Below are 22,056 nucleotides of genomic sequence, written 5' to 3'. Positions count from 1 at the left end.
CCAACACAAATATTTGGTTGCACAAAACACCCTAAAGAGGCACGTGATGGTGCTCAGCTTCAGATTTACACACTGACCCGCAAAGGGCTGGCTGGGACCTAGGAACTGTAGCTAAGATGTTGTTTACCAGAATTGAAAGCTTGTGAGGGGAAAAAGAGTGTGAGTATATGTGTGTATGTGTGTGTATGTGTGTGTGTGTCAAGGGGGGTTATTTTCATGAAGATACTTTCAAACATGTTCTAAAGGAAATATAACCAAACAACTAGACATACATGGCAGAGCTGCTGTGGTGCATCTGATAAAACAAATGGACTTGGGACTAGCTGGTGAAGGGTCAAGGGTCCTCAGGATGATGTCATGTTCTGGGGCAAGTTGGATAACAACCCAGTGCTTTTAAACTGCAAAACAAGGATAATAATTCTAATATTATAAAATTGTTGTGAGGAATAATGAAGACACATATGCTGATGCATACAGATCATCAAGGTGTTTGGCCTGAACTGTCAGGTTGTATCTTACTGTGGAGTACGGCAGGAATCTAAAAGGCATCACAATAGGCAACAACCAACTGTAAATAGCCCAAAACCCTTTTCTATCACTAAATAACACAATATGCCTGGCTTTGTGAATCAAGCCTCATAAAGGAATATGTACATATGAACATACTATTTATACTAACATGTAACATTCATTAATGTGAAACATGCAAAATATAATTTGAGAATAAACTAACTACATAAAAGAAGAAAGCTATAAGGACAAGAAAATAAATAAGCATACACACAGTAGATATAACCTCATCTTAGAAAGTCCTCGACACACTCTAGTTACTTTAACGCATTTCAAAAGCAGCTAGTTGATGTCTGCGTCCTTTTTAAAAGGACATTAAAAATAATCATGTTCTCATTTTAACTACTTCTTTTTATTCTAAATGTGGGTGTGGGGGCCACGCTCCTCCCACGAGACCACAGATAAATCTATCCTTTTCTCTGGACCTCCAGGAAGAGGTGGCAGAGACATGGATCGGCCAGTAGGGGTCACTGTGTTGAGAATTAATCCCTATGAGTTTCTCATTAGTGATTATTATACTGCAGGCAGCCAAAATGGAAAAATTAATTAATTTCAAAGTGATAATGCATTTACAGCAACAATTAGAAATGTATAACTGTAAAAGGGCAACATTTAAAAGACAGATTACATTTAATAAAGTTGCACAAGAACATCCAATTGTAAAATTACTGATCTGCAACAATATTCCTTAAAGAGGCACTTAAAATAGCCTGACTCCATGAAGGGTGACCTAATTACTGTAACTAAAATCACCATAGTCACAGCAAGTCACAGCAAATAAAAAAGGGACGTTGATATTAGAATACTGCTGTTTAATACGTAAGGGAGTAGGCTGCAGTGCAGAAGCAAAGGCAGGGCTTCCAAGAGCAAGGCTGTTTGTTTCCTTGACCTTGTGCAACACTCGTGTATATTCCAGCAACACTCGTGTCAAAAGAAAACCAGTAGATGTAACACAGTAGGTTACATCTACTGTGTACTCTGAAGTGAAATGCAGAAATGGGGAAGAAGCACAAATGGAACACTACCCATCAAGCCACTGGTGATGAGGACACTATGACTCTGCTAGGCTTCTACACGAACGCTTAGGAACCCAGCTCTTACATGTGTTGGGGTTAGAGATTCAACTACATGGCTTATGTTCAAAATTCTGTTTGCACTAAAATGGAAGGTGTGTACCCTTTGTCCAAGAAACCAAAACTCACTAAATGGAAGCAATGCCAGGTAATGTACAAAAGTACAGAATTGGAAGTAGACTCTTCCAGTAAGCCCAGTCTGATCTACCAGAAAAAGAAGCTGACCCCAGGTCAACATACATGCTTATTCCGCTTCTCTGCATGCACAGAGACTTTAATATTTATTAAAGAGAGGTGACTGGCTCTGAGTTTAACAAATAAATCCATAGTTCCCATTCTAATTCTATGGGAACTCTATAGTCATAAGGAACTCTGATGGCTGAGAAATATCACCAAATACATAAATATAAAAGATATTATTAGAGGGGGTTTTCCTGACAATTTAACTTAGTTACATATTTCCTAGTCTTCCTAATCTGCAAAAGTACTTTTTATGCCATGTCAAAGATACTGTTTTCTACTTATCTGGGGATAGGGACATGGACAGTCCACTTCACAATGACTTCCCCAGGGGATGTGTAGGATGGAGACCACTAAACGAGGCTCATTCCACATGGACACCCTTCCTACTTTGCCAGTAACCCTCTCCCTGAGCCTTTGGATTTAGGGACAGAGCCCCCTCCCCGCCCCCCCCCACAAGCTCCAGGCTCCCAATTTTTAGATTCCTTTGGTCCTGCGGCACTTGTATCCATGAGCAGCAATGACATTTTAGAGAATAATCTTCTCCAAAACTAATAAAACAAGACCAACAACCATCATGGTCAGAAACACTACACAATAGACATCACGTTGGCTACATTCCACAACTGCTTTCCAATATGGCAGCCATTAGGTATGTACAGCTATCTGAGTTTAAATTTAACTGGAATCAAATTAAATTAAAAATTCACTTCCTCAGTTGCAATAACTACTTTCTAAGGGCTCGATAGCTAAATGTTTCCTTCCAGCGCTACATACCATACAGCCAGAGTGAAATCATCACAGGAATTCTATATCAATTATCTCCACTAATGTTGATCCTTGCACCAACCTGCACCGCCATTTTGGCTGTGAGGAAATAGCCTTGGAGAATTTAAGTGCATTGCCCGAGTTATCCCAGTTCTCAAAGGTAAGAGTCAGGGCTTCACCATTAGGATCTTGAGGTTAAGAGCTCCCTGGTGCAGTGCCCCAGGCTTTCTCATTGTCTCCGCCTCCTGAAGTCTTGCAGAATTCCTTTCTTGCATCCAGGGAAGGTCTTCCCTGTCCCACCCTTTCTAGGGACATGTCCCTGCTCCCTAAATAACTTAACCAAAAACTTTTTTAGTAGCATTTCCACTTTTTCTTCAAGGCTTCTCAAGGGTTACTGATCATTCTCCCACCCCCTTTATCCGGGGTCATAAAGACCAGTCCTTGTTCTATCTGTGGTCTGAGGCATTCTCTCAGTTCAAGCCTCACCTTGCTGCAGTCATTGAAGTGTATTCACGTATAGGTGCTGCCTGACCTCTCTGTCTGACCTCTCCTGCATGGAGACCTGGGGAAGGAGAAGCTGAGGCTACGTGCACTGGCTGCAAATGTGGAGGAAGGAGCCATAAGGGTCCAGCATCTGGTATGGCTAGGACAACTTCAGGTGTGGTGCTCACTAAGCAGTCTCCTTCTACCTCTCTGGACTTCCTTGGTTGTATGGAAACAATTCTGCTTCAGTCTCCAACTGAAGCAAGTTTTCCATTTGTCTTGAGTCTTGCCTATAGCTAGCCCCCAAAACTATTCTGAGAGGTCCTTTATCTCTCTTCCCCTGATATGAACTATTCCATTCTTGAATCTGGTCTGGTTACTTGGCACAAGTATGCACCATTTACTTGGCAGCTGGTGATTTGAATAAAAAATGCACTGACTTACTTACACCTAAGCAGTTCAAAAGATTTTTGACATAGTTTTAAAGTCATCCACAAACATCAGGTTAAGAACGGAACATGGGAATAGCTGCCGAAGGTAGCAGCAGTCAGAGGTTACCCAACCCTTTGTCCAGTAAACTGGAGGAGAGTGCTTTCACCTGTGATATCCCTAGAGGAGAAGAAGTCTTAGTGAAAAGGTTGATGTCTAAGGATGCTAAGTTGCTTCCCTGGAATACTAGTTTCCACTAATAGGAAAATGTTTTCAAAGGTATGGACATTAGATAAACCACGCCAAGGAAACTATGTCAGATATATTGTGTAAAATGTGCATTCATTCCAACTACTTGCTACTAAAACACTTTCATGGAAGAAGTTTCTAGATATGGTTGTTCTATGGATGACCATCAAAGATTGAAAACTTCTTACTTACCTGTGTGAACAATTTCCCAATCTAGCCATATTCACTCAAAAATATTTGTCTTTGGGGAAGTAAAGAATAAAATGCACTTCTAACCAACAAATACTCTCCAGGAGCAGCTTACATCCATTAAATGAATTCAGATCATCAAAACAGATTCTGAGTGGAAACAAAGAAATCATATCTACCGATAATTCCACAGCCGCAAATCCACGTTTTTCACCAACTAACACAAAACACAGTTCTCAAGCACCATCCCACTAAATAATAATAATAAAACAATCATGTCAAGAGGGTACAAATCATTTCCATCAACACTTTCTGTCGTATTTAACTCAATATTGACAAAACGCATCTTCTATCCAGCACTCCAAGTCACTTTTAGGATGTGACTTAAAGTCGACTGAAATACAAGCATCCTTTTCCAACGAGAAAGGTATTACCAAGACCAGATTCATCACTGCAAGAGGTGAGCCTGCTGAAAACACAACACGCCTGCCAGAGTTTCTCCACAAACATCTTCCCACATGAGCAACAGCAAGAGGCGTTTGTGGATGTCGGCGGCTCACTTACCTTTCTTTCCATGAAGTCACCGGGGGTGGCAGCTGCAGTGATGGAAGCGGTTCACTTACCATGGATTTGGTGAATGGCCTGGCCAAGGTGAAGAGCAGCGTGTAGGGCCACCAGTTGCGGTGGATGGAGGAGTACATCATGTTTCCAGGGTGCAAGGCGTTGCATGTGACCCCACGAGGCGACAGGCGGCGGTGCAGCTCATTGGAGAAGAGAATGTTGCAGAGTTTGGAGCGGTTGTACGCCAGCATGGCCCAGTACTCGTTCTTTGTTGGAGAAAGGCGGCTCACGTCCAATTTTCCAGAGGAATCGTTAATATCGGTAAATCTTTAAAGAAAAGAAATATGACATGAAGCAGCCAATCTCTGACTTCAACTTCTTATAGAGGCTTTTATTTTTATTGGAAATCTAACGAGTCATGTAGAGGTGACTGAAAACTCAAGTGTGCAAACATTGAAACAAAGTGTCCCTTAAAGATAAACAATGGTGATTTAACAACAAAAGTTGATGGGACTCAAGGACAGGCTCCACAGAGGCCCAACTGACACATGGGGAGTCTTGATCAGCTGAACTCCCCCTGCCTCAAACATATATTTTTCAAAACCTTCAACAGGAAGTTCAAGGATAATTAAATTAAATGGAAAAGCATCTTAAATAAAGAGCTGCTGCTTTCGGAATCAGAAAGATATCACATTCCTAACCTTTGACGGGGCTTTCCTGGGTTATTTTAGCCAACGCTGGAGTCCTATGAATTTTCATTTTTGAGCATCTGAGTAAATATAGATGATTCTTGCTGCCTCCCATACTCTTTGCCAGATTAAAAATTAATGAATATAAAGGGGTTATAACCTTGGTGAGTTGCCATCAATAGTCTTATATGTTTAAAAGATAAGTGTAAACAAAGCCAGAATGAGTTCTGGCAGAGTCTAGTGTTTGCAAGTGTACCCCTGGCATGGACACACACAAATCAAAGTAAGTAGCTGATGTTTTATAATTGGGTCTGACGGAGTCGTTAAACACCAGCTGCTTGTTTCTTTCCTTCCCTTCTTTCGTTTTTAAAAATAACAACAAAGTAGAGTCTACATCCAAAAAAAAAAAAATGATCATAACAAAAGGAATTTTCTAGATGGTCTCATTTTTGTTAAGGACCCCTCAGAGTTTGCTTCATTAAACTAACGCTGGGCATTTGCAATGAGTAATAAGGAAGCCCAAGGAGAGTCCTCTAGCTAAGTGTTGTGGAGAACAAAAGCAAAGGATAAAACTCACATTACAGAATGATCTGGTTGTTCCTTCCTAAGAACCAGTCAGTTGAGCTGAAACTAAGAAGAGCATCCTGGGGCAGGTGAAATGCATGTTTTAATGGGAATTAAATATCTCTTCTACGGACTCCCTCAAGTGACATCCAGTTTCCAGTGTTAAAGACATTGCCGCTCTAAAGTTACCCACAAAGCCTGTGGCCAGAAACATCATCCTGGATATGGTATAAGACCTTGAAACTAATTGTTGGCTGCCTGTTTCCAAGTCCCCAAACCACAGGAAGAGCACAGACTTCTGAACAACTTCTGAAGCAGTGGAACTTAACAGGAAATTTGATCATTTATGGGGCTTTTTACCTTGTTGTTGTCAAGATAGCCAGTGTGGGCAGGGTAGCAAATATCCACCAGGCAGACAGAGTTAGGCTTAGTGAAGACTGTCCCATTGCAGAAGAAAAACCTGCATATAGTTGTCTGAGCCTAGAGCCCAGCTGTGTTTTACATATATGCACAGTTTAATACTGCTGAATTTCCAGGAGTAGAGTAAAACAGCCATGAAAATAAGGGGAAAAAATGTACTTTCAGGTTTTGTGATTTTGGAGGGAGGTGACACTTGACTCCGTGCAGCTGGAATCTGCCACATACCAGGTAACAGTCCACATTTGTGAGTAGCCCAAGTCAGGTGATTTATAAAAGACGTGAACACCTGATTATTTCCCTGCAGTCTTTCCCCAGCATTTACACGTTGAAACACAGGATATTTTGCTTCACATTTCTTTCCTTCTATTACAGTTACACTAGCATACAGAATTAAAATATATTTATGCAGGGAAGCTCTATTATTTATGAATTTCATTTCAACATAGCAATAAAGTACTATACAAGAGTTGTTAGAAAAAGGGACTATTGAGTGGTAAACCCAATAATCCAAGATAGGAAATTTTACCCACTGAGTACAACACAGCATCAAGGATTTAGACAAAGTAACACCATTCACTTACTCTTTGATCTCCTTTCATTACCTGCTGCTTAAATTCTTTCTTGGCATATTTGTTTAGCCTGATCCAATCCAGGTGCCACTTTTTTTTTTTTTTTTTTTTTTTTGTGGGACCCTCGCCAGCGGCTGGGGAGTGAACCAGTGCTGCAGAGGCTGTGGGCAGCCTCACAGCCCAGCACTCAACCGCTGCGCCACCAGGGGAGGCCCCAGGTGCCACTTCTTCCAGGAAGTTCTCCCTAACACTTCCACTCCTGGTTGTCACAATGATTTCAGGGATGGGAGTGGGGGCGAAGGTGGAATTTGATGGAAAGAAGCCAGGCAAAGCAGAGTGAACTACACGTTTCCGTGGAAACTAAGTATGTACTCTGCAAGACCCAGTCCAGGGCATCCACCCCAGTGTTCGGAGACTCTGCCAGCCCTCCAAGATGTGTCATAGATCCAGTGGTGACATCTTCGCCTTTTGTCTGTACATCACGCCTCTGTCCTTACCAGAGCAGACCCACACTAGATTATAAGTCATTTTTTTACGTGCTTCCAATGCTAGCGTGTGCATTCTTGAAAAGTAGACAGCACATCATGGGTTGCCCAGGTAGTGCCTGACACAGGGACTGAAGACAGAATTAGAGCACTTGTAGTGGCAGGAAGGGCACAAAGCAGGATCTTTATGATTCGAGCAGACCAGGTGAAGGAGGAGTCCTAGAGCCCTCGGTGGCTTTTTAGGCTTTTATTGGGATTTACCAGGTACAAGGCAGGCAGGGGTGCCGCAGCAAGTCTTCACTCTTTCTGGGCTCTCCCACGTTCTCTTGTGGCCTCTTTTGTTCTCTGCTCCTTTCGCTCTGCTGTTTCGCCTTGTTCTGCTCTTCCTCTGCAGTTCCTTCGGCGTCCCCCGTGATGCCCTCATTAAGCCCAGTCTCAGCCCAGGTGAATCCCATCTACATATGCCCGCACCCTGTTCCAGGTGCCCGCCATCAGGCATGCATTCAGGACTGCAGGGATCCATCATCAGTCCTAATGGGGGGAGGGCAGAAAAGCCTGATACTTTTTTACCTTACCCTACAGCACTGAACTTTGATCACGGGCCAGGAATTCCAAGCCAACGGTCAATACTCCTTTACAGAAACTTGGTTTCTATCCTTGCTTGAAAGGCACAATTTACTGATTGGCTTAGATCCTTTGGGTCAGTCATGTTATCTGCTCACGGTACTTTATAAAGTTCAGAATGAGTTGTCTGCTTTGGTGTTTAAAGACAAGGCAGAAGTATCACATGACTGGGGAACGCTGGGTCAATTAAAGTCCTATGAAGAGAGAAGCCATTCATTCCCAGTCCCTAATCCAGAAACAAGGGAGGGGAGATCCGTGATGAGGCCTTAGATGGAACCAGATGCAAGGAGGTGTCAAGGTGGAGAAGAACAGCTGCTAAATATCAGGCCCGCCCTCTGCAATCAGGTCTCCCCCACCCGGGGCCCCCTGATTTCCTGCCCTGATGCTCTCCTGGACAGCAAACCCATTTTTAAGGTCTGATTAGCTTGTATTGACAGTCCTCCAGGAAGTGCAAAGGGTGGGCGAGCTTTCTGGTTCCTTGAGCCATAGCAGGTTTCCTGAAAAACGACCATGTTCACCTCTCAGCTCAAGAGGCAGTAAAACAACTCTTCAAAGGCCGCCTCTTCCATTTTCAAGTTGAAAAATTGACAAAGCCAAACATGAATGTCTTGATAGAATTATCCTCCCACCAGTACACAAAAATGTTAACATCTGTTCTCTGGACATTCACATTTGCAGTTTGAGGGACCTCTATCTTATATTTCTATGTATACTGCTCCTTTATCATTTTCTTTTAATTGAGGATTTGATGAGTTACCGAACTGAAATAATTAGGCTGGATTCTATACAGACAAAAGGGGGTATGTTCAAAGGATAGGACTGAATTTGCATCAGGAGTCTCTGTGTGTAGTAACCTGGCATTCGACACAGCTGCAAGCCATTTCGAGTTTCAGTCAGTGCTTCTTCTTCATTCTATTTTAATTGTTATCTGGAAATTTTTCACAGCAAGAAAGTCAAGTCCTCATTTTAATATGGTGTATTTTAGATGTGCAGAAACTTAATTCACTGACTCAGACTCCAGATAAGTAACTAAAATACAGTGAAGACACGGGGAGGCTAATAAATATTTTGCCTTGGGGCAGTCTGGTATAATATTTTCTGCAAACTTAGGACTTTATTTTTCCCCTAACAGGGGGTCTTGACTCCAACCAAGAGATTCCGCCAAGGTTTATGGAGGTAATTAGATAGCAACACTTCCGCTTTACAGCATAGTTTAGGGCTCTGGGTTCATGAGCAGTAAGCAAAGGCTTTCCGGGTTCTGCCACCTAGAATTCACACTGGCCCTTGGGTGCTGTGGCATGCAGTGCAAGTGTAATCAGCAAACCAGCCAGGGGAAGTTAACATTTTTTAAAAGTACCCTTTACTATAGGCAAAGGGCAATAAGAAAGCAGCAACCTAGTGCCCATTACCAACAGGAGTGTGCCCAATAGTGCATTTCAGGAAGCCTTTGTCCTATCAAATAAAATGGATCAAATCCAGGAGACCAAGATCCTTCCTTCCAATCTATCTTTTAAATGAAATTAAGATTCAGCTCTCGAAGGTAGGCATGAGTTATACCACAGTGAAGGAGAGAACAAAGACGTCACATGAAATAGACTTTGAGGTACGCATTGACAAAGGGAACTGAGCAGCTGACAATTCAACATCATCTCCCATTAAACAATAGCTCATTTAAGCATGTCCCATGGTGCCTGCCCTCCACGTCTGGCAAACGATTGGGGCTGGTGGATTTATTTCCGGAGCTCGCCCTCCTGGGCCTGCCCCCACACTAGCCTCCCTGCTCTTTTACAGCCCCACTCCACTTTCTTGTACCAACCTGGGGTGATCTGCAAAGATAAGGATGTTCAGATTTTGTTACCACCTAATTACTAGATGTTCTGTGTCTTTTAACACGGGGGAGGATTATTACTGGCATTTTCCTTTCATTTCAGCCATCATAAATTTAAAATGGTAGAAGTAAATCTATCTGCCGTGTGTCACTTATACCATAAGCCCCTGTGTTTGGGAGTGATAAAGGGTTCAGGCTAACCCTTGGCTGGTCTCTCTCTTCCAAGTCCCAGGGGTTACACTTTATGGAAGCATGATTAAAAAAATAAGCTTCGTTCTGGGTCACTAAAACATTTCAGGACTTAAGATAGAGAAGAAGGGGAAAAAAACAGGCCTTTGCACATTATTTTTTTTTCCAGCTACTTTGCTAAGAGTAAAAGCTCTCAGCCACACCAGGAAAATCTCCCAAACAGTGATTGAATCTAGCCTCGCCCCACAGGCCCTTTGTCTTCTCTGAGTACTTCTCTTTAGACAAATAGTTGTTTATCCAATTCTAGAAACAAGTATGCTGAAAATACGATGAAATTTTCCAATGTCTTTTTAGTCAATTGAATATTCTCCTAATGGTAATAGAAAAGAAGTGCCATCTGATGTTTTAATTGAAATTTTAACCAAAAGAGGCATGGCCAGATTTCTAATATGTTCTAACTACAGTGCTTCCCTTTCCACAATTACACAGCTAATGTCTGCATTGAATTCCCTAATTTCTCATTATAAAACAATTGGATTTCATCTCGCAGTCTTTAATTGCATTGTTTCTCCTGCTAGAATAACTGCACATTCTTCTTGGTGGATGTTGAAGTTGTTGAATGGTGAATCAATAAAGGTCAGGCATTCAGATTTAATCAATTATTATTCCATCTCAAAGCAAAATCAATGAGGGGCCTGACGTAGAGATGTACAAACAATCTGCAAGACTGTAGCCAAACTGCCCCAATAATATCCCACAATCTCAAAAAAGGAAAAAAAGACCTAAAAAAAAATTCAGTGAGTCAGGCTGGGTACACCCAAACTTTTCAGATGAGGATGAAACCTAATTATTTTCACAAAGACAGGTTTGTGCAAGGAAGGGGGAAGAACAGTGACTTCTGACCCACCTATGGGATTCCGAGGAGACCACCACGACGCGGGATGGGGCTGAGCGGCAGAGCACATCCTGGAGGAGCTGGACAAGGTAGAAATGCCCCAGGTGATTCACCTGGAAGGTGGTCTCCAGGCCATCTTTGGTGAGGCTCCAGGGCAGAGCAAAAGCCGCTGCGTTGCACACAAGCACGTGAAGAGACCTGGAAAATAAAACATCCAATGTTGAATGGACATAAATCCTCTAAAACCAAGGGCTGCCCTGTCTGCCTCAGGAATAACCAGTTCCTCACTATTCTCTAGATTCTGGGAGACCTAAGAATGTCGCACCAAGAACCATTCAAATGGGGGAGAGCTTGGGTTATGAGTGGGCAAATGCCTGGGTGAGACAACAAGGCCCTGGGATGGTGGACTTTCAGTGCTAAAACCTGAATAGTAGGGGGCAAACTGAGAAGAGTTGGCCACTGGTTGGAACCCAGGTTCTACCACCTAATTAAATCTGTGCTTCTTACTTCATCTAATTCTCAACTATTCCACCAGGTGAAATCCAAATAATCCTAAAAGTAGACAAAAGACATAAAGGAGAAATTATGCTGTATAAGGGCCAACACAGGAGCCAGCACTTAGTAGGTGCTAAGTAAACACATCAAGGGAGAAATGTTCTGTCTCAAGAGCCAAGTGCATATTGCCAGCATGTGTTCCTCTTGGAGATCAGATTAAATCCACAGTTCAGAAATGAGCTTGGGGGCAGGTAAGCAGAAGTCTTATTTTTCCGCATCTTTGTATATATTAAATTTGTTTCACAATAGATTTTTTAAATAAAAGTAAGCCTTTTATGTGAATCAAAATCCTCAATCTTCGCAAAGAAATTACGCTTTTGGGAAATCATCCTAGGGTACTAATAAGAATTACATAAAGAAAATATATTCAAGGCTATCCACAGTGTTTGTAATTGCAACATAAAAGCAACAAATTAGAGATAAACTAAGTATACAATTGGGAAATCATTAAATGAATGTGAATATATGCATAGGATAGAATACTATGCAGTCATTAAGATGATAAACATACAAATATTTCCACCCTGTAAAACATTCATGTTAAACAGCAAAATGGGTAATACTGAACACTCATACACACAAAAAAAATATTAACAGAAGTTGTCTCTAGCGCTGGGTAAAACTGAATATATCGAACCACCTTTCTGAGTTTACCTTATTTTCTTCATTTTTAAAATAAATACCAGGGCCTCCCTGGTGGCGCAAGGGGTTAAAATGCAGCCTCTGCAGCTGTCTGTTGTCTCTGCAGCACAAGTTCAATCCCTGGCCAGCCAGGGAGCAATCCACATGGCGCGGCAGACCTCTCCTGACTCGCCCACTGCTCCCCTCAGCATTGTACTGGTCTATCTGACCCCTCTGTTCCCTGCTCTGTCTCTGGTGAATCCTCTCATCCCTCCCCCCCACACTTCTGGCCTGTACCCAGCTCTTGTATACATAAATAAATAAATATTTAAAAATAAATAGATAAATTAATTAATTAAATTAAATAAATACCACATAGGATCTTTATAGTAAGGAAAATTCAATTATTTAAATGCTTCATAAAAGTATTTCAGGAATTTAGCATACACATCAAACAGGAAAAAGCCACAGATTCAGGTGTTATGGGATCACTGGATTAAGAATTTAAAGATATACATTTTGGGGCCTCCCTCCCTGGTGGCACAAGGGGTTAAGTCACAGCACTATGAAGCTATCCACACCCACTGCAGCACAGCAGGAGTTCGAGCCCCAGCTATCCAGGGGGCTGACCCACATGGCACAACAGACCTCCCCTGTCTGGCCCACTGCTCCCCTCAGCAGTGTATTTCAGTCAATCTGCCTGTTCTGCTACCCACTCTGTCTCTGGTGAATCTTCTCACTCCCCACACCACTGGCCTGCATCCCAGCTCTTGTATGCATAAATAAATATTTAAAAAATAAATAAAAATAAAGATATGTATTTTGTCCCAGTTTCAGACAAATCACCAAGATCTTTGAGCTCCTGATTGCTGTCATAAAATAAGGAACTAGAAATTGATGGTATTCAGTATCCACACATACCTCAGATTCCATGACAACAGGCTATAGGTAATATTTTCTATGCAATATAGGAAATGAAATATTTCTAACATTTTCACTAAAAAAAATTCAGTTTTCTTTTCATAGAGCTATCACATTCTGCAAAAATCTGATTTTGTTCCTGTCCTCATGGAAGACTATAGCCCAAGAGTTGGGAGGTTTTAAATAGCAAACATTGGTATGCAATAAAAGGAAGTATAAAGAAAATTCTATCTAAAAATAAAATAATCTGTTACCTAAAGAAAGAAAAAAATATAAACAATAAGAAAAATGTGAATGTTATAAGAGACCCATATCTTTACTATATAGTTTTTTTTTAAATCAATAAGAGAAACAGCCTAACAGAAATATTGACAGTGAAATTTTAAAAATTTATAAAACTGGATTACAAAACAAACAGTACAAGATTTAACACGTTGAATCCCACCAGTAACAAAATTAAAATAAGACATTTCCTACCTATTAAATTAATAGATTTATTTTATTATCCCATATAAATTTAGTAAGAATATATATTCCCACACACAGGATATTAAGTCTAAATATATATATCATTAGATTTAGATTCATATGATTTCACACACTAATTCTGTTTTTAAGTAGTGGGGTACATAGGGGGGTTGAGCAGAAGTAGCAATTCACACCACTAAGGAGAAATGTTTCATTATATGTTTAGAATGGCCAGTGCATGCTAATAATAAAAAAGCAGACTGAATTTTGGGTTTGTTATTGGCTTAGTATTCTCTGTAAACAATGGACTCACATTTTATCTGTATGCAGGTAGACAACTCCCACAGCCACCCCCTGTTCCTTTGGTATGCCCTTCTTCTGGGGTGGGATGTCCATCAGGAACTTGTATATGTGACCTTCTTGGGAAAAACAGTCTTTGTAAATACAATTAAATTTAGAATCTTGAGCTGAACTAGTCCTGGATAAAAGGGGGCTAAATCCAATGATGTAAGCTTACAGAAAGACACAAGACAGACATAAGTGATGTGAAGGAAGAGATCAGAGGGATGAGTGGAATGATTCTCCCTCAGAACTTCCAGAAGGAAGCAACCCTACTGACACTTGATTTCAGACTTTTGGCCTCCAGAACTGCAAGTCCAAATTTCTGTTGTTTTAAGCCATCAATTGTGTGGTTGCTTGTTACAGCAGCCATAGAAAACTAACACAGTTCCCAAGATTCTTTCCTAAGAATATACTCAAAGTTTATAATATGGGTAAGTCATAACTATAAATAAATGAGCTACAAATAAAAAATGTATATAGAAGCCACTTAATCCAAAATAGTAGGATGGATAAATAAGCAGGGGTTAAGTCAGAGGTTACCAGATTTCTCAATTTAATAAACAAAGTGGGAATTATATGTACGTGATTCATATCTCTTCCCTACCAAAATAGATTTTTATATTTAGAGTTCACAAGACAGAAAATTAAAAAAACTTGCTAATTCTGGGGTATAGGACATCATTAGATTGTTTATATATCTTTTTTAATTTTTGATATTTTCTAAATTTTCTACAGTAAACATGAGTCAATTCCTTAAAGGATATACTGATATAAAATTGCAATACCATACAATCAATCATTTGAAGTACACAGATTTGTTGGTTTTTTAATCTATTCAGCATTGTACCACCACCACCATTCTAATTTTACAACATCCTCCAAAAGAAGCCCCATATCTATATCCCATATAACTGTGTTCTGTCCTATAGATTTTCCTATTCTGGACATTTCATATGAAGGAATCACACAATATGTGATCTGTTGTGATGGACTTTTATCACCTGTATTTATGTTTTCAAGGTTAACCCAATTTGTAACATGTCTCAGTACTGTTACCTCATTGTCTTTTATGGATGAATAATATGCCATTGTATGATTATATCATATTTTGCTCATTCAAATGCCAGTTGATGAACAATAGACACTTTTTGGATATTAGTATTTTTCTGCTAAAAACATTGCTTTACTAGTTACTAAGGAGATGTATGTTTTTACTTTCCTTGAGGATATACCTGGGAGTGGAACTGTGGGGGACTTATGATTCATCTATGTTTAACTTTTTGTGGAATCATCCAATCTGTTTGCCAAGTGGCTGTGCCATTTTCCATTTCCAAAATCATTTCATTGTGAATCCACTTTCTCCACATTCTTGACTTTTTTAAAAAATATTTATTTATTTATACATACAAGAACTGGGGTACAGGCCAGAGGTGCAGGGAGTGAGAGGATTCACCAGAGGCAGAGTGGGAAACAGAACAAGCAGACTGACTGAAATACATTGCTGAGCAGGTAAGTCAGGAGAGGTCCATGTGAGTTAGCTCCCTGGCTGGGGATCGAACTCATGCTGCAGTGGCTGTGGATAGCTTCATAGGTTGCATCTTAACCCCTTGTGTCACTAGGGAGGCACTCTTGACTTTTTTTTTAAACTACCTTGGTGCCTCATTGAGGTTTTTATTTGCATTTCCCTTGAAACTAATGATATTGAGAATCTTTGTATGCATAATGGCAATTTGTATATCTTCTTTAGACAAATACATAATTAGATGTTGTGTCCCTTTTTTAAATAAAATTATTTATGTTTTTATTATTGAGCTGTAAAAGTTCTTTTATGTTTCAGATACACATCCATTATTAAGTATGCAATTTGCAAATGTTTCTTTCATTTGGCAGATTGTCTTTTCACTTTCCTGTTGGTTCCATTTGCAACACATTTTTAATATTGATGAAATACTATTACTATACACTGTTTTTCTTTTGTCACTTGTGGGTTTTGGGTTGTATCTAAGAAAAATCTGTGTCTAACTCCACATCACAAGGTATACTCCTGGTTTCATCCAAGAGCTTTGTAGTTTTTAGCTCTTAAATTTAAGTCTATGATTCATTTTGAGTTAATTGTATGTTTGGTGAATGCAAGTGATGTAACTTCATTCTTGTGCATATGGATATCTGATTGTTTTAACAAAATTGTTACAAGACTACTCTTTCCAGGTCTCCCTAGCAGCCTAGGGGTTGAGTCTCAGTGCTACCACCTCAATGGCCTGTGATTGATCCCAGGCCAGGAAGCCAACCCACATGGTACAGCAGACCTCTCCTGTTTTACCTGCTGCTCTCCTTAGCAGTGTATTTAGCAGATCTGCCTGTTCTGCTCCGCATTCTGTCTCTGATGAATGTCCTTTCACACACCCACCCCCCCAGAACCTCTGGCCTATACCCTAGTTTTTCTAAGCAAAGAAAAACAAAAAAGGTTACTTTTTCCCCATTGAATTATCTTGGCAATCTTGGAAAATCAATTAACAATCAACGGCCAGAAAGTGTTCACCCTGGCACTCTCAATTTTATTCCACTATTTACATGTCTATTCTTATGCTAATACTGCACTGTCTTTATTACTGAGGCCTGGCAACAAGATCTGAAATTGGTAAATGAGGAGTATTTCGAGTTTGTTCTCTTTTTGACATTTTTTGGATATTAAGGGTCCTTCGCATGCACATCTAAAGTTTAAGGTAAACTTTTCACTTTCAGCAAAAAGTCAACTACAATTTTAATAGGTTTTGCATTAAATCTATACATCAATTTTGATAATATTTCCATTTAAAAAATATCTTCTGATCCATGAACATGGGATATCTTTTCATTTGTTTGGATCTTCTTTAATTTCCTTCAAAAATATAGTTTTCAAAATAGAAGTTCATCACTTCAGTTGTTAAATATATTCCTAATTTTTTTGTTCTTTTTGATGTTACTGCAAATAGAAATGATTTCTTGATTTGATTTGGGAACTGTTCAATGTTAGTATATTGAAATACAATTGATTTTTGCACATTGATCTATCTTGTAATCTTGTTGAATTCATTTGCTAGATCTAATAGTTTTGCAGGGGATGTCTCAGATTTTTCTATGTAAAGTCATTTAATCTACAAATAGATCATTTTATTTCTTCCCTTCTAATATGAGTGATTTGGGTTTTTTTTTTTTTTTCTTTTTTTTTTTTGGTCTAATTGCTTCAGCTGGAATTTCCAGTAGAGCAGTGAATGGAAATAGCAAGTGTAGATATCCTTAGTTAGTTAGTGGGTTTTTTGGGTTGCCCTTTATCAGGGTGAGGAAATGCCCTTCTATTCCAATTTTCTTTCCTTTTTTTTTTTTTAAAGATTTATTTATTTATACAAGCACTGGGTACAGTCAGAAGCGCCGGAGGGTGAGAGAATTCACCAGAGCCAGAGTGGGGAACAGAGCAGGCAGACAGACTGAAGTACACTGTTGAGGGGAGCAGCGGGCAGCAGGAGAGGTCTGCGCGCCATGTGGGACCCTCGCTCAGTGGCCGGGAATCGAACTGGCGCTGCAGAGGCTGCGGGCAGCTTCGCAACCCAGCACTCAACCACTGTGCCACTGGGGAGGCCCCTATTGCAAGTTTCTTAAGTGTTTTTATCATGAAAGAGTGTTATTGGGTTTTTTTCTAATTTTTTTTCTGCTTTTAGTATTATGATCCTTTACTGATATGCTGCATTATACTCATTGACTTTCAAATGTAAACTAACCTGGAATTCCTTGGCTAAATCTCACTTAGTCTTGTGTATAACTTTTTTGATATCTTGCTATGATAGTGGTTTATAGTCTTCTTTTATTGAGATGTCTTTGCTTAGAGATAAGGGTCATACTAGTCTCACAAGTAAGTTGAGAAGTATTTCCTCTCTTCTAGATTTTGGAAGAGCTTGAAAAGAATTTACATTAATTCTTTAAATGCTTAATAAAAAGCATGAATTAATTTTAACACAAAAAATGATCAAATTACTGTTTTTTTTTTTTTAACACTGTTCCTATAAATCTCATCATCACTGGGCAATCTGAGTCTTGCTGAGAAATTCTTTTATTTGTTCTGTTGCCTGCACAATTTCCAACCCACACCAAACTGAAACCTAAAAGTGGTGTTGTTTAAGGTCAGTTGTATTTTGTTGGGGTCATCTGTTTTCCACATATGCTAGCCACCATAATTTTCAATGCACAGCCTCCCGAAAGTCAAGTTAGTCTTTGAAGAGGAGGAGAAAAAAGCTTGGAGACATGTTGTCTACCCATGATATTCACCAAATTCTATTTCATATAAAAGCAGAATCTACTCATCAGTAGCCACAACAATTCCTGTTTTGTGGTAAAGACAGTTCCAATGGGACAAATCTTAGGGAAAAGAGGGGACAAAGTGTGCCAAGTGAATATGTGACTTACATGGAGGCTCTTTTTAATTTGTACTTCAAATATTTGGTTCATTTCTCAGAGTTGTTAATACTTTCTTTTTGAGAGTTGAATATGGGTTAGGCATTTATGAAGAGCTTTCTGTAATTAAGAACCCTAGATGACAAGTGCTATTGTCATTTTACAAATGAGAAAATGAAAAGGATTAGAAGCAAATTTCCTATGGTCACAATAAATATCAAAACTGTATTTATTTCTTACTCATTTGTTTCTAAAATAAAGGAGCAAATAAATGAATGAGTAGAATACAAAATAACATAAAATAAAAAGGCCGTCACTTTCAAGGTTATTGCACAATGCTATCTTTCCTAGATAAACTCCCTGGAATGGAGCCTAGAGATGAGAAAAATTCTAGCTCAGTCATATCATTATATATACCTGACTTGTGGCCAGTAAGTAAATCTCTGTAAACCTGTTTCCTCCCCCTGTAAGCTAAGAACAGACAGCAGTGTACACCCCTCGCAAGGCTGTGATGAGTAAAGCCTCAGCATCTCTAGAGGTACCTGCCGAGTTAAGTCATTGTAACTTTCTTTGCCTCTTGACCCTTTCCTTCTGTCCATAAGAGAAAACAAAATTCTACAAAGTTGATTCGTGGGGTATTTTCCTGTCTTTAATACCTACCCAGGCATTCAGAATTTGGACACCATATCTCTCAATGACAAGCAACTTCTAATCACCTGTACCCTTGCCTGCACATTTCCAAAGGGAAATATAAACCACATCAAGTCAAGAAACTTGCTACCAAAGACCTTAGCCTGGTGGCATGAACCACAGAGGATATGGGGAAACCCTTTCCTCTTTTAACCAAATTGTAACATCCTTCATTAATGCTAATTGTAAAACACTAAAGGCAAAATATGTATACTGTACCTAAAACTTCTCACCTCTATTAATTAAAAACAGGCTATGGAACATGAAACTATGAAGCGCTAGATGTTTTTTTTTTTTTTTTCCAATTGTAAAGACACTTAATTGGCTTATACAAAAGGAAAACCATTCCTCATCACTTTAATGAGGTTTTTATTATTCAAATGGCACATTTTTCTCAGTTTTGACTAAAAGCCATTGTAATTCAAAAATCTCTGAGTTGATGAATATTTACAGAATATCAAAAGGAAAGTTCAAACTATAAAAAGATAGAATGGAAACAAAAATAGTATCATTCCAATCCAAGTGATACTGATAGCCAGCATTTGACTGGCTAACTTTTTTTTTTTTCTTTTTTGATGGACTTTGGTCTGGGAGGGATGAGTGAGAACAGGAAAGGGTTGACTTCAGCTCATGGCACCATAGGTTCCACTAGGGGAGAGCACCCTTGTTCTCTGAGGCTCACTATGATACTCCCTGGGAAGAAACACCCTACCTCTGCTGAGCAGACCCTGAACATTCTCTGAGGCTCCTTGGGATGATGTTTAGGAAGCAGCCGATCATAATACTAGAGCCACACATTCCTTCTGGCCAGAGAACAAGTGCTCAATGGCAAGGAGGGCAGGGTCCCAATTACTTATCAGCGGGTGATGCCGCCACTCTTCAGTGGGAGTGACAGTGAACTAAGCTTTATAGTCAAAGTAGCCCTAAGAGACACACTGAACTGGAAAGAGAACTGGATGGTGGTCGTAAATAGAGAGAGGGCTGAGTCCAAAGGCCAACCCTAACTGGGTCTTATACAGCTGATGTCAAAGTTTCCCTCCTGCCCCTCTGTTCAGCCTCTCAAGAATTCCATCCCCGATTGGCTCTTCTCTGGCATTTTCAATCCCTCCCTCTCCACTGCTGCATAACGGCCAAGTCGTATTTTCCTGACCAATTAGGAGAAAATTCAAGAAAGAAGGGAGGAAAGTAGAGAAAAGAAAAGGGGAAACAGGAAGACAGGAGAGAGGAGGTTTGACATTGGACTGTTGAAGTTGCACTAGCCTCTTTCTTCCCATTTATGGCCTAATGTTTTGAAATACTAGTTTCCATTCACTAGGTCTTTCCTTGCACCAAACTCACTGAATTTTGTCCCATCACTGTCCAGGATCTCTCAAAGGTGTCTGAGGTCAATGTCTTCCCAATCGCTAATCCAACAACCGCCCTCTTTTGAGACTAGTCTTCTCTGCTGCAATGAACCCTGCTCTTTCCTGATTCCTGACTCTCTCCTCAACTCCGCTTGTGTGGGAATGTCTACTCTTAGACCTCCTCCTAAATCTGTTTTATCTACTGTGTCTTCCAGCCCTTCTTCTTCTACCCAGGGTTCAATTTTCAACCATCTATGATTCAGATTCAAAACTCTTCCCTGGAGAAATTACACTCAGCTGGGAACTCCAGACAACACCTCCATAATGATAAACTTCACACCAACATCTCTAACTCCTATATCCCTCCCAAATTCCAGAACGTCATTTCCACCCATCCCAAAGTAGCCAACTTCTCTCCTCAAGGCTTCTCCCCTGCCTGATGTCCCTATTTCTGCACTGGGAGATACTCTCTAGCCAGTCACCTGATTATAACACTTAGAAATCATTTGCTAGCCCATCTTCATTAATAGCCTCTATGACTGGTCAATGCCAGTATATCTGGAATGTTCAGGACTCCTGATTTTGTCAGTCCCCTCCATTTCCAATGGCGTAAGCAGAAGGATGATGTTCTGTAGATCTAATGTATGGATTCAGTGCACCCACTCCAAACTTCCAAGTACACTGACATATCCAGAGAATTGTCTGAGTGAAGGGCACCATCATGGTTGCAAAGTCATGCCTCATATCCAGATGTTCACCTACAAGAATGACCAGCTGTGGCATAATTTCTTCTCCAGAAATTCATGTGGGATCAGGATAAAGCTACTCTCCAGTTGAACCAAAGTGGTTCCCTCCCTACCCTATTCTGGAGCACTCCCCCAGTTAATGATCTGAGCAAACATCCCAATCCAGGCTTGGGGGTCTAAGACAAGCAGTGATTCCATGTTTTGGGTTCTGTTGCCTGTAGCTCTCCTCACTACAACAGACCACACCTGGCCTCGCCACCTCTCCTTTCTCCTTTACTTGACCCATCATGAACATGGGGGACAGGCTGAGTACATTCCAAGAGTCTAACATAAATACTGGTGTAGATATTTTTAAAATTTAAAAAATTAACCAAATTAAATGGTACAAGATTCAGCCTGTCAAATTCAACTTGTGACAGAAATTAAGATATTTTCTACCTGTCCAATTAGCAGATATATTTGTATTATTATAATATTTTTATTATGTTATATAAATCTGGTAAGAATATGTGTACCTGTGCCTATGATATATGTTGTTTTAAGTCAATATATTTGTGGTAATTTATTACAAGACCAGAAGAAAACTAAAAGTGAGGTAACAGTGTTTGCTGTTTTAAGTCACTAAGTTCCGGGGGGTAATTAAACAGCAACAGATACATGCATGATGCTACGTGAAAGAAGCAAACTCAAACAGCTATACACAGAATGCTTATATTTAAATAACATTCTGAAAAAGGGAGAGGAAAAAAATCAACAATTGCAGGGGCTGGGTGTATGTAGCACAGGGGAAGTTTGGGGGTGATGGAACTATTCTGTATTTTGATTGTGATGACTCATGACTGCGTGTTTGTCACCACTTGTAGAACTGAATGGCAAAAGGGTAAATTTTACTAAAAATGAAATACACCTAAATAAAGAATTAGAGAACAACAAGGTTGTTTTGTGTGTTTCTAGTATCCCTGATCACCACCTTGGAGTGAGTCATTTGTGCACCCATCACACCCAGAAGAGTGACAGCAATGGGCCTATTCATCTCTGCATCTTGAGAGCAACACACAGAGAATGTGCCTTGCACCTGACAGGTGACTCAAACAAAACTAACTGAAGCCAAGTAAAATAT

General features: G+C 40.0%; 1 protein-coding gene across 4 annotated transcripts in view; it reads right to left on the bottom strand.

Annotated features, from left to right (window-relative positions):
* The window catches only part of WWOX (WW domain containing oxidoreductase), a 403,146-nt gene that overhangs the window by 121,571 nt on the left and 259,519 nt on the right, over positions 1 to 22,056 (bottom strand). For 3 of the 4 annotated variants that reach the window (XM_054697013.1, XM_054697016.1, XM_054697015.1), the window contains exons 7-8: positions 10,838 to 11,023; positions 4,625 to 4,889 (exon numbers count right to left, since the gene is read on the bottom strand). In XM_054697013.1, the coding sequence (XP_054552988.1) occupies positions 4,625 to 4,889; positions 10,838 to 11,023 (451 nt within the window). Of the gene's footprint in view, positions 1 to 2,356; positions 4,890 to 10,837; positions 11,024 to 22,056 lie in introns of those variants that run through there. The other variant, XM_054697014.1, reaches the window with a different exon arrangement.

This window comes from Talpa occidentalis, unplaced genomic scaffold, assembly GCF_014898055.3.
Source record: "Talpa occidentalis isolate TD23 unplaced genomic scaffold, MPIMG_talOcc4v2.1 talOcc4.17, whole genome shotgun sequence".
NCBI classification, from domain to species: domain Eukaryota; kingdom Metazoa; phylum Chordata; class Mammalia; order Eulipotyphla; family Talpidae; genus Talpa; species Talpa occidentalis.
Note: the sequence above shows the minus strand (reverse complement) of the source record. Positions and strands in the feature narration are given on the sequence as shown.